This window comes from Musca autumnalis, unplaced genomic scaffold (genome assembly GCF_047663935.1).
Source record: "Musca autumnalis isolate F117 unplaced genomic scaffold, ASM4766393v1 scaffold_2, whole genome shotgun sequence".
Lineage (NCBI taxonomy): Eukaryota > Metazoa > Arthropoda > Insecta > Diptera > Muscidae > Musca > Musca autumnalis.
Window position 1 is genome coordinate 186,199,414 of NW_027411755.1, and position 13,890 is coordinate 186,213,303.

At 36.1% G+C, this 13,890-nt stretch overlaps 1 protein-coding gene across 3 annotated transcripts in view; it reads right to left on the bottom strand.

Moving 5' to 3' along the window:
* The window catches only part of drongo (Arf GTPase activating protein drongo), a 323,025-nt gene that overhangs the window by 110,594 nt on the left and 198,541 nt on the right, over positions 1 to 13,890 (bottom strand). The window contains exon 1 of one of the 3 annotated variants that reach the window (XM_073970372.1): positions 11,891 to 12,088. The exons of the other annotated variants lie outside the window; for them this stretch is intronic. Within the exon in view, the coding sequence (XP_073826473.1) occupies positions 11,891 to 11,895 (5 nt within the window). The 5' untranslated portion in view covers positions 11,896 to 12,088. Of the gene's footprint in view, positions 1 to 11,890; positions 12,089 to 13,890 lie in introns of those variants that run through there. 3 annotated transcript variants of the gene reach the window in all.

Consider the following 13,890-nt stretch of genomic DNA (forward strand, 5'->3'; position numbering starts at 1 on the left):
GTCACAGAGGAATCTTTGCTCAGACATTGAGGAATCTTTTCTCAGACACAGAGGAATCTTTCCTCAGACACAGACGAATCTTTCCTCAGACGTTGAGGAAACTTTCCTCAGACATTGAGAATTTTTTCCACAGACTCTGATGAAGCGTTCGTCAGGCACTGGGGAATCTTTCCTCAGACAATGAGGAATCGTTTCACAGAAACTGAGAATCTTTTTTCAGACACAGAGAAATCTTTCCACAAACACTGATGAAACTTTCCTCAGACGCCGAGGAATCTTTCCTCAGACGTTGAGGAAAATTTCCTCACACACTGATAAGTCTTTCCTCAGACACGGGAATTTTTCCTTTGACACTGAGTAAGCCTTCCTCAGACGCCGGGAAATCTCTTCTTATACACTAAGGCATCGTTCCTCAGCCTTAGAGGAATCTAGCGTCAGACAGGCACTAAGGAATTTTTCCTTAAACACCGAGGGATCTATGCTCAGATACTAAGGAATCTTTAATCGGATACTGGGGAGTTTCTCCCCAGACACTGAGGAATCTTTCCACGAACACTGACACTGAGAAATCATTAGCCAGACACTGAGGAATTTTTCCCGATATACTTAGAAATCTTTCCAAAGAGAATGAAAAATCGTTCCTCGGACACAGAGAAATATTTCCATATACACTGAGGAATATTTCCTCAAACACCAAAGAATCTTTCCTCAAACACTGAGAAATCGTTTTCCAGATGCTGATGAATCTTTCATCCAACACGGAGGAATCTTTCCTCAAACATTGAGGATTCGTTTCCACAGACTCTGATGAAGCGTTCCTCAGGCACTGGGGAATCATTCCTCAGACAATAAGAAAGCATTCCTCGGACTCAGAGGATGATGAATTTTTCCTCAAACACTGAGGATTCTATCTTCAGATTCTGAGAAATCTTTCCTCGAATACTGAGGAGTTTGTCCTCAGACACTGAAGAATCTTTCCTCAGACAATAAGGAATCGTGTCTCAGAAACTGAAGAATATTTTATCAGATACGAAGAAATTTTTCCACGGACACTGAAGAGTCTTTCTTAAGAAACTAGGGAATCTTTTAACCGACACTGAGGAATTTTTCATCTGCAGACTCATATGATTCTTTCAGCAGACATTGAGGAATTTTTTTTCAAACACCGAAGAATCTATCCTCAGATACTGAGAAATCTTTCCTCAGACACTGAGGAATCTTTCCTCAGACACTGAAGAGTATTTCCTCAGATACTGAGGAGTATTTCCTCAGGCACTGGGAAAGTTTCCTCAGACAATATAGAATCGTGTCTCAGAAACTGAAGAATATTTTATCAGACACAGAGAAATCTTTCCACGGACACTGATGAAACTTTCCTCAGAAACTAGGGAATCTTTCCACAAACGCTGAGGAATTTTTCCTCTCAGGCTGAGTAAGCATTCCGCCGGACTCAGGGGAATCTTTCCGCAGACACGGATGAATTTTTCTTCAAACACCGAGAAATATATCCTCAGATACTGAGAAACCTTTCCTCAGACACTGAGGAGTCTTTCCTCCGATACTGAGGAGTTTATCCCCAGACACTGAGGAATTTTTCCTCAAATACTAAGGAATCTTTCCCCAGGCACTGGGAAAGTTTCTCAGACAATGAGGAATGGTGTTTCAGAAAATGAACAATCTTTTATGAGAGACAGAGAAATCATTCCACGGACACTGATGAATCTTTCCTCAGAAACTAGGGAATATTTCCACAGACACTGAGGAATTTTTCCTCTGACACTGAGTAGGCATTCCGCCGGAATCTTTCCGAAGACACGGAGGAATTTTTCTTCAAACACCGATAAATATATCCTCAGATACTGAGAAATCTTTCATCAGACACTGAGAAACCTTTCCTCCGACACCGAGGAGACTTTCCTCAAATGCTGAGGAGTCAAATACGGAGGAAAGAAAACTCCATTTGACCCAGCTTCTTCAATTTTACTTAGCAATCAATAGAAATCTGGCTGTTCGAATTCCGTGAAAAAATTGCAGATGCTGAGAAATCTCTTCTCTTCTCAGATACCGAAGCGTCTCTTCTCAGATAGTGAGGTTTATTTAACATTGAGCAATGTTTCCTCAACATTGGGGAATGTTTTCTCAACATTGGCGGATGTTTCTTCAACATTGAGAAATGTTTCGTCAACATTGAAGAAAGTTTCCTCAACGGTGAACAATGTTTCCTCAACATTTAGGATTGTTTCTTCAACCCTCGGAACTTTCCCAGGAAGGAATATTTTAAAACATAGACCAATAATGATTCCTTAACATTAATCAATGTTTTCTCAATATTGAGGAATATTTGCTCAACATTGAGAAATGTTCCTTAAATTTGGGGAATGTTTCCTCAACATTTAGGATTGTTTCCAGAACATTGAAAATTGATTCCTCAACATTGAGAAACTGAGAACTATTTTCGAACATTTAGGATTGTTTCTTCACCACTGAAAAATGCTTCCTTAACATTGAGAAATGCTTCCTCAACATTGAAAAATGTTTCGTCAACATTGAAAAATTTTTCGACAACATTGAACGATGTTTCCTCAACATTAAGGAATGATTTTCAACATTCAGAAATGTTTCCTAACTGTGAGCAATATTTTTTTAAGAATGTCTCCTCATTGTGAGATATGTCCAGACACTAGGTCGAAGGCCTTCAAAATGTGAGGCTTCATTGGTAGTAAGAAAAAGGAGCCTCTTTACCCTCAGTTACTGAGAAGAGGAAAATGCCGTTTTGCATAGTCTTTGTTTCACTTGGCGAAAAAATACAATCTCTTTTTTTAAACACTGTTCAAATTCCTTGAAGAAAAAAACTGCAGCTGATAGCAAAGGGAATACTCGTAAGTCCAGTTTCACAGAATTTTTTTGTTTTCTTCCTTTTTTCGTGGCTACAAAAAAATGCCGAACATAATGACCCAAAAAGGGTATTGCCCTATAAAATACCACAAACAAAACAAAGAAAACTCCTCAATTGGAACTTACAAAAAGTCAATGAAAAGTATTTGAAATGAAAGCTTAATTGAATAAAAAAAGGGTTCAAAGTCCATGCCTAAAGCCTTTAACGGTAAAAGGAAACATTACAAATTCATCTTTCTTTTTTGGTGTAAGAAATATACAGAATGAGCCAATGGCTCAAACTTTGGCAGAAGTCTCTTTGGATTATTTCAACATAATGTGTCCCAAGATATTAATAAGTGAACAGCAATTTTTGGTTGTTTTCCTTTCTTTTTTTTCGTTTTCTTCATATAGGTCATTTATACAAATAAAGGTCATTAAAATTATATGAGTTCGAATTAAAATGACATACATTTTTTTTCGTGGAATCCAAGTGTTGGTTGAAGCCAGTGGTGGGTGAAAATATGGTAATGGTACTTTAAGGGTACTTCTGTTAAAAGAAAGAATTAAAGTATGAATAATAAATTTTTGGCACATTTTATGAAAATGGACATCTACGAGTATAATATTCTTTTGGCTACAATAAATTTAATCGAAAAATAAGGGCAGTTCTTAAGACATGAACGGAGGAGGACAAGGTGAAAAATGAGGTGGCTGGCTGAATGTGCATGGCAACTACAACATTTCCATATGATTTTACATTTTGCTTTAAACTGACTAACTGACTGACTAAAAACCATTATCAGAGGATGTTTCATTGTGTTTCTGTGCCGCTTTAGACTTAAGAACATTGGCAAAGAAAGCGTATAACACTGTATGAGCATTTGTTAGCTAATATGTTTAGTATGGTTCTAAGAGATATAATTATATGGTTGATTTCAAATTTATTTCTAATATCATTTAATTTTTTCCCAACTTTAATCCGTTTCGAAGCATTGCTTAAGTTCGGTATTACATAGTCAATAAATCTTTGCTTGGAAATTCAAATAGAAATTAATGTATTTTTATCTTTCAATTTATGTAAAAAATAAACAAAAGCCCCTTTCTATAGCTTGTCGCAATAAAATGTCAATAATAAATAATAAATGTAAAAAAAACAAAACCACCATTATAGTAATTCAAATTTTGTTGTCTTTCCTGGCACGTAGATATGACAACAACGTCCAAACCACCGCATGACCAAATTGGGAGAGGAAAAACAAAAAGTAAATGTCCATAAATGTTGGTTGGTGACCCCTAAAGAGAAATTTAACCATTACTTGCGTTATTATTTTTTATTATTATTATAAAATTATTTGTATTGTTTCTATTTATTTATATACTGTTGTTGCTGTTGTATTTTTGTCTACCGGTAGCCACAACATTCACTTTCATTTGATTGCTGATATAACCGCAATAAATGGTTATAAACTTGGGACATGTTTTCTATTTTTTTCTTCTTTTTTGGTTTTGTTTATTGTTTGCCTCATACCCTTGCAGCAAGCAGGCTGAAGAAGTACCAACACAAAATAGCGCTCAACTATGAATACATACCGGGTAAACATTGTGGTTAGAGATGACGAATTGTGCATGGATTTTCTAAAAAGTTTCGGAGGTTGAGGTTATAAACAACACAGTTATGGAACAGATGCTATGGAACGGCTCTTTAATAACTAAGAAGATTTTTTTAGACTAAGGAATAAACGAAATTCCTTTTCCTACAACCTAGGAATGTTTCCTCAACATTTAGGAATGGGTCCTCAGCATTAAGGAATGTTTCCTCAACATTGAGACATGTTTCCGCAGCACTGAGAAATGTTTCCTCAATATTGAAGAATGTTTCAGGAACTTTTCTTCAACGTTGGAGAATATTTCCTCAACATACACATATGTTTTTTTCCTCAGACTTAGAAGAATGTTTCATCAAAATTGAAGCGTGAACATTTAATCAACATTTAGGAACGTTTCCGTAACATTAAAGAATATTTCCTCACACTCAGAAGAATGTTTCCTTAATTTTGAGGAACGTTCCTTCATCATTAATGAGTTTTCCTCATCATTGATAAGTTTTTCCTCAACATTGAGGAATGCTTCTTCAAAATTGGATACTATTTAATCAACATACACATATGTTTTTTTCCGACACTCAGAAGAATGTTTCCTAAACATTGAGGAATGTTTCTTTATCATTAATGAGTTTTTCGTCAACATTGAGAAATGTTTTTTCATCATTGAGGAATGTTTCCTCAGCATTATGGAATGTTGCCTCAACATTGAAAAACATTTTCTCAACATTGAGAAATACTTCCTCAATATTGAGGAATGTTTCCTCAACACTGAATAAAATTTCCTCAACAATGAATAATGTTTCCTCAACACACAGAATGTTTCCACAACTTGAAGAATGTTTCCTTAACACTGAGGTGTGTTTACCTAACATTGACGATTGTATACTCAACATTGTGACATGTTTCAGAAACATTGAGTAATGTTTCATCAACATAAAGAAATATCTGATCAACATTGAGAAACGTTTCTTCAACACTAAAGGATGTTTCATAGCCATACACATATGCTTTTGTTTCCTCAGACTTTGAAGAATGTTTCCTCAACACTGAAGAATGTTTCCTCATCACCGAGGAATGTTTCCTCAATATTGAGGAATGTTAACACAACTTGAATAATGTTTCCTTACCTTTGAGGTATGTTTACCCAACTTTGAGGATTGTGTACTCAACATAGAGGAATGTTTCCTCAATATTGAGGCATGTTTCAGAAGCACTGCGGAATGTTTCTCCAATATTGAAGAATGTTTCATCAGCATTAAAGAATATCTGATCAACATTGAGAAACGTTTCTTCAATGTTGAAGAATGTTTCATCACCACACACATATGTTTGTTTGTCCGCAGACTCAGAAGAATGTTTCATCAACATTGAGAAATATTTCCTCATCATTGATAAGTTTTTCTTCAACATTGGGGAATACTTCTTCAATATTAAAGAATGTTTCATCAACATGGAGGAATAAATATCTGATGAAAATTCAGGAACGTTTCCAAGTATTTCCTCAAATACCCATATGTTTTTTCCCAGACTCGGAAGAATGTTTCCTTAACGCCGAGGAATGTTTCCTCAATGTTGAGGAATGTTGCTACACTTGTAGAATGTTTCTTTAACATTGAACAGTGTTTCCCTAACATTAAAGATTGTATCCTCAACACAGAAATGTTTCCTCAACATAGTGGGATGCTTCCTCAACATAAAGGGATGTTTCCTCAACAACGAGGAACGTTTACTCAAAGCTGAAGAATGTTTCCTCAATATTAAAGACGGTTTCCTCAACACTGAGGAATGTTTCCTCAACACTGAGGAATTTAACACTGAGAACTGTTTTATCAACATTGAGGAATGTTTCGGACTCGCACTCTAAGGAAAAGTTCTTCTTAGACGGAAAAATTTTTCCTCAGATATTGTGGAAAGTCCACTCAGATTCTCAGAAAGGTTTCCCCAGATGCTAAGAACTGTTTCCTTAGATACTAACGATGGTTCCCTCAGACGCTGAGAATCTTTTCGCAGACGTTTAAAAATTTTCCTCAGACTCTGAAGAATCGTTCCCTAGACGCTGAGGAATCGTTAACTTGACGCTGAGGAATCGTACTTCACACGCTAAGAAGGATTTTTCGGGATATTGGGTAAGAACTGCTCAGGTTTCCTCAGATATTGAGCAAAGTTTCCTCCGATACTGAGAAAGATTCCCCCTGATAATGTTTGAAGGTTTCCTCTGATACTGAATAATATTTCTGAAAAATGTTTTCTCAGATACTGAGTAACGTTCCTCAGATATTGAAGAATGTTTCGTCAGACACTGAGAAATCTTTGCCAAACTACTGACGAACCGTACTTAATATGCTGGGGAATCGTAATTCAGATGCTGAGGAATCGTTCGTTAGACACTGAGGTATCTTTCCACAGACACTTTGGAATCTTTCCTCAGACAATGAAGAATCGTTTCTCAGAAATTGAAAAATCTTTTCTCAGACCCTGAGAAATCTTTCCTTAAACACTGTGGATTTTTTTCTGACGCTGAGGAATCTCCGATACTGAGAAATATTTCCCGCGCTACTGTTGAAGGTTTCTTCGGATACTGAATAATATTTCTTCAGGTACTGAGGAATGTTTCGTCAGACACTGAGAAATCTTTGCTAAAATACTCACGAATCGTACCTAATAGGCTGAGGAATCGTACTTCAGATGCTGAGGAATCTTTCCTCAGACAATGAGGAATCTTTCCTCAGACAATTAGGAATCTTTCCTCAGATACTGAGGAATCTTTCCTCAGATATTGAGGGATCGTTTCTCAGAAATTGAAGAATCTTTTCTCAGACCCTGAGAAATCTTTCCTTAAACACTGTGGATTTTTTTTCTGACGCTGAAGAATCTTTCTTCAGACACTGAGGAATTTTTACTCAGACACTGAAGCTGAGGAATCGTTCACTAGACGCTGAGGAATCGTACCTCACACGCTGATAAGGCTTTTTGGAATATTGGGGAAGAACTCCTCAGATTTCCTCAGATATTGAGCAAGTTTTTCTCCGATACTGAGAAAGATTTCCCCCGCTACTGTTGAAGGTTTCCTCGGATACTGAAGAATCTTTTCTCAGACCCTGAGAAATCTTTCCTTAAACACTGTGGATTTTTTTCTGACGCTGAGGAATCTGCGATATTTCTTCGGATACTGAATAATATTTCTGAGAAATGTTTCCTCAGATACTGAGGAATGTTTCTTCAGTTACTGAGGAATGTTTCGTCAGACTCTGAGAAATCTTTGCTAAAATACTCATGAATCGTACCTAATAGGCTGAGGAATCGTACTTCAGATGCTGAGGAATCTTTCCTCAGACAATGAGGAATCTTTCCTCAGACAATGAGGAATCTTTCCTCAGATACTGAGGTATCTTTCCTCAGACAATGAGGAATCTTTTCTCAGACCCTGAGAAATCTTTCCTTAAATACTGTGGATTTTTTTCTGACGCTGAGGAATCATTCTTCAGACACTGAGGAATTTTTACTCAGACACTGAAGAATCGTTCCTTAGACGCTGAAGAATCGTTCGTTAGACGCTGAGGCATCGTTCGTTAGACGCTGAGAAGGCTTTTTGGGATATTGGGGTAGAAGTCCTCAGATTTCCTCAGATATCCGATACTGAGAAAGATTTCCCCCGCTACTGTTGAAGTTTTCCTGGGATACTGAATAATAATTCTGAGAAATGCTTCCTCAGATACTGAGGAATGTTTCGTCAGATACGGAGGTATGTTTCGTAAGACACTGGGAAATCTTTCCCCTTTTCTCAGACACTAAGGAATCTTTGCTAAAATACTGACGAATCGTACCTAATATGCTGAGGAATCGTACTCAGATGCTGAGGAATCTTTCCTCAGACACAGGGAAATCGTTCATTAGACACTGAGGTATCTTTCCTCAGACACTGAGGAATCGTCGCTGAGGAAGATTTTCTAACATACTGGAAATGTTTCCTCAGATACTGAGAAAAATTTCCTAAAATACGGAGGAATGTTTTCCCAGACACTGAAAAATCTTTCCTCAGATGGTGTGGAATCTTTCCTCAGATGCTGAGGAATCTTTCCCCAGACACTGGGGAATTGTTCTTCAGAGAGAAATCGTTCTTCAAAAACTGAAGAATTGATCCTCTGACGCTGTGGACGACTTCCTAACATACTGGGGAAGTTTCCTCAGATACTGAGGAATGTTTTCTAAGATATTGAGGAAAGCTTCTTCAGATACTGAGAAATCTTTCTTCACACGGTGAGGAAAATTTCCTCAGATGCTGAGGAATCTTTCCTCAAATGCTGAGGATTTCTCCCCAAACACCGGGGAATCTTTCCTCAGACACTGTGGAATTTATCCTCAGACGCTGAAGAATCATTCCTCAGACACTGATAAATCGTTTTTCAAACAATGCGGAATCGTTCCTTTGACGCTAAGTGAGATTTACTAACATACTGGGGAAGGTTTCCTCAGATATGAGTAATGTTTCCTTAGATATTGAGGAAGGTTTATTCAGACACTGAGAAATCTTTCCTCACACGGAGAGGAATCTATCCTTAGATGCTGATGATTTTTTTCTCAGACAGTGAGGAATTTCTCATCAAATGCTGAGGAATCTTTCCCCAGGCGCTAGGAAATCTTTTCTCAGACACTGAGGAATCTATCCTCAGACGCTGAAAAGTCGTTCTTCAAACGCCGAGAAATCGCTCCTCTGACGCTGAGGAAGATTTCCTAACATATTGGGCAACGTATCCTCAGATATTGAGGAATATTTCCTATGATGGATGATTTGGAGGACACTGACAAAGGTTTCAGACACTGATGAAGGTTTCCTCGGATATTGAAGGAGCTTTCCTCATATACTGAGAAAAGTTTACTCGGTTACTGAGGAAAGTTTCCTCAGATAATGAAGGAAGGTTTGCTCAAATAATGAAGGAAGGTTTCTTCAGAGGAAAGTTTAATCGAATACTGATGAAAGTTTCCTCAGATACTGCGGCAGGTTTTGCGCAGATAATGAGACGGTTTCCACATATACTAAGGAAGGCTTTCTCAGATTCTGATACCGAGGAAGGTTTTCTCAGATACTTAGAATGGTTTCCTCCAATCCTTTCCAAAGACACTGAGGAATCTTTCCACACCATATAAAGAACCATTCCCCAGACTTTGAGGTACATATCCTCAGACACTGAGGAAGGTTTTCTCAAATATTAAGGAAGGTTTCCTCAAATATTGAGGAATGTCTCCTCAGGTACTGCGTAAGTTTTCCTAGGGAACTGAGAAAGGCTTCTTTAGATATTGAGAAAAGTTACCTCAGATACTGATGAAGGTTTGCCCAAATAATGAGGGAAGGTTTTCTCAGAGAAATTTTAATCGAATACTGAGGAAAGTTTCCTTAGATACTGAGGAAGGTTTGCGCAGATAATGAGATGTTTTCCTCATATACTGAGGAAGGTTTCTTCAGATAATGGAGGAAGGCTTCCTCAGATTCTGATACTGAGGAAGGGTTTTCTCTTCTTCGATACTGAGATGGTTTCCTCCAATCCTTTCGAAAGACACTGAGGAATCTTTCCTAAGTATCTAAGGAACCATTCCCCAGACTTTGAGGTACATATCCTCAGACACTGAGGAAGGTTTCCTCAAATATTGAGGAAGGTTTCCTCCGATATTGAGGAAAGTCCCCTCAAATACTGAGAAAGGTTTCTTCAGATACTGAGTAAGGGTTTCTAAGGAACTGGGAAAAGTTTCTTCAGATATTGAGTAAAGGCTTCTTAAAATACTGAAGAAGGCTTACCCAGATACCGAAGAATGCCTCCTTAAATAGTGGGGAATATTTTGTAAGAAACGGACGAATGATTCCTTAGATTCCAAGGAGAAATGTTTATTTCATCAAGCATTAAGAGGATATTTCTTTTTGGTTCGAAGGTGATACTCTGAAATCATCCCACATTCTACGGAAATATCCCAATCGACATCACTAAAGTGAGGTAGGTAGGTAGGCAAATAAAGCAACTATTCACTAACCATATGCTGCTGTTGCTTGTGTTCATGACGTTGCTGAAGAAAATAAAAATACATATTAGCTGGAAATGATAGCCGTTAGCGTTTTGTTTTTCGCTTCTATGAAAGCATGCAATATTTTTTTCTCTCTCCACAATTTTATCTAAAATCTCCAAACAGAAAGATAATGTGCAGATTTATTTTCTAAATGAAAATATAAAAAAAATTGTAAACAACAACTTTTAAAACCGGTTATACAAAATGGACAAATGGCCAACAGCAGTGTGGCACAATAACAAACAATGCTTTGTGGAGTGGAGTGGCGACGAATGGCCAGCCAGTTGTAAGAGGGAATTTAAATCATGATTACAGGTCGTTGAGTTTTGTCTATTATAGCGAAAATTGTTACAAGGGTAAACTTTCTATGCTGTAAAGTTTTGTGGCAAACAAATAAGGTAGGTTACAACCAACAAAGGTATGCGGGTGGAGGTAACTCCACTCACGAATTACGTTTCGCAGCAGCAGCCGGCAGCATTTATGTCATTTTGTCATATTTATCTGAGGAAAAAACATGGTTTGTATCAACAGCATGTCCGAAATTATGCAATTTATTTTGGGTTTGATACAATTATGAATTACATCATAGTTGTATGAAAACCAAAATAAAAATGTGGGAAATTTCAACGACAATTAATTTGAGTTATGATATGGAATTTTGGTAAGTATCAGTCTCCACGGTGATCTTCAAGCAACTTTTAATGGAAGGTGCTTACAACTGGGAAACTTTTGAGGCTTCTGAAACTACAATGTTCATAGATGAGAAAAATTAAAAAAAAAACAAAAAAAAATCGTCGGAGACCTTTTTAAATAAATCGCGATTCAAGTTGACATTTTTAGGGGTTTTTAGGTTTTCACGATTTTGCTTGGAAACCGCAAGTCATATCGAAATGGGACTAAAAATGTTGTAGCTATGAAATTTCATAATCTATGAACATTGTAGTTTCAGAATCCGCAAAAACTTCCCAGGTGTAAGCACCTTCCATTTAAAGTTGCTTCAAGAGCACCGTGTCTCTGTATATCAAAAGAAACATTTGAATATGTATTATTTTTTATGCAAAATAAAAAAGGCTTACTAAGCATGGGTTTCCCAATGTCGCGAACCTATAAGATCCCCATAATTTCACTAGACGACCAAAGCAAAAATTAATTTCTCTTTCCTTTAAGGAGACTTCCATAAATACTCCTCAAAAATATATTTTTAGAAACCAAATAGGATTATATTATAAGGGTACTATTGTTGTTAAATTCTGATCCGAAGGGAATCTTCACCGGATTTTTTAATTTAATGGAAAATATGTTAAAACGTTTAAACCAAAAAAATATATTTTTCAATTAATTTTATAAACACACACCTCATTTATAACTTCACAAATTATTTACTTAATCTTCGTTTCGATTTCAAAACTTTCTCACAATAACCGCAAAACCGTAATCCGTTTTATTTTTCTTTATTTACGTGTTTTTTATTTATTTATTTTTTTAATGAATATTTTTTTTTTCAAAACAAACTGTGAAGAATTAAACCGATTTGTAAGAAGCTCTAATGAAAACTGAAGCTAAGTAAAAATCAAAAACAAACAAATCATTATCGACAGACAATACAGAAAAAATTGACTCGCCTTTGAAAGTAAACTAAACGACAATTATGGTAAATCCAAATAAAAATAAATATAAAACAAAACTATCGCCAGACTGACTGACTAACTAGCTGGCTGACACTTTTTAATAAAAACAATGCACAACACTTTTTTTGTTAACTTTGAAACGTGCTTACACTGGGAGAAATTATTTGGTGGGTACAAAAAGCTCTGCCGCCCATCCAATGCACTTAATAAGGAATGTTGTTGAAGAAGTTTAGAGAAAGAGAGAAGTTTATTACTTCTATTGAATGAAAGAAGTAACACGGTGCTCTTGAACTAACTTTAAACGAAAGGAGCTTACACCTGGGAAGTTTTTGCGGATTTTGAAACTACAATGTTTATAGATGAGAAAAATCAAAAAACAAAAAAAATCACCGGAGCGCTTTTTAAAGGTTTGCTTGGAAACCCCAAGTTCTATTGTAATGGGATTAGAGAAAATATCGTAGCTGTGAAAATTCTCTACACGATTCTCTACAGGTTTTACCATTTTAGAGATATAAAAGTTCACATTGGGACAATGTACTGACTGTATCCTCCCTATACAACAATGTCATGTACGGAGCGCCTTAACCAACTTTAAATAAAAACCGCTTACACCTGGGAAGTTTTTGCGGATTCTGAAACAGCAATGTTCGTAGATGAGAAAAATCCTAAAACATAAAAAAATCGCTGGAGGGATTTTTAAATAAATGGCGGTCAAAATTCAAATTTTTAGTTTTATTTTATGTTTTCGCGATTTTGCTTTGGAAACCGCAAGTCCTATCGAAATGCGACTAAAGAAAATGATGTAGCTGTGGAAATTCTGTAGAGGATTGACAGTTATGATTTGTTGCTAGGTTTTACCATTTTTGAGATATAGAAGTTCAGGGTACCTATTCTGTAACTTTTTAACAACTTTACTCATTGTTTATTTTACAACAATTTCATTTGTTTGTTTTGTAGTTGTTACAAAAACAAAAGAAATTTTAACAACTTTTCAATCGACAAAAGTTACAGAATAGGCCTACAGGTCCCATTTTTAGATTTTTTGTTAGGTTTTCACGATTTGCCTAATAACGGTAAGTCTTATTGAAGTGGGACTAGAAAATATCTTATAGCCTTGAAAATGCTCTACAAGATTGGCTTTCGTAATTTTTTATAAGTTTAAGTTGGAAAATTGCAGTCATGATATTGTTTTATAATGAGACGATGCAATCAGTAACTGTCCCAATTTGAACTTCTATATATCAGAGGACAAACTTGTAGACAATTTTTACTGCTACAACATTTTCTTTAGTTTCACATTGATAGGGCTTGCGATTTCCCTGCAAAATTGGGAAAACCCAAAAAACCCTAAAAATATGAACTTTGACCGCGATTTATTTAAAAAGCGCTCCGGCAATTTTTTGTTTTCTTTTTTTTTATTTTTCATCTATGAACATAGAAGTTTCAGAATCCGCAAAAAATGATTTTTGTAGATAGTGAGAAACTGAATAATGTTTCCTCATATACAGAGGAAAGTATTCAACACCACCATAAAGGAAATTGAGAAATATTTCCTCAACATCCGGACATTTTTTTCAATATTGACAAATGTTTCCTCAAATAATGAGAAAAATTTCTTCAAATACCGAGGAATGTTTCTTCAACACTAAGCAATATTTCCTCAATACTGAATATTTTATAAACACTGTCATTAACGAACATTTCTTTAAAATAGTTTAATGTTTCAT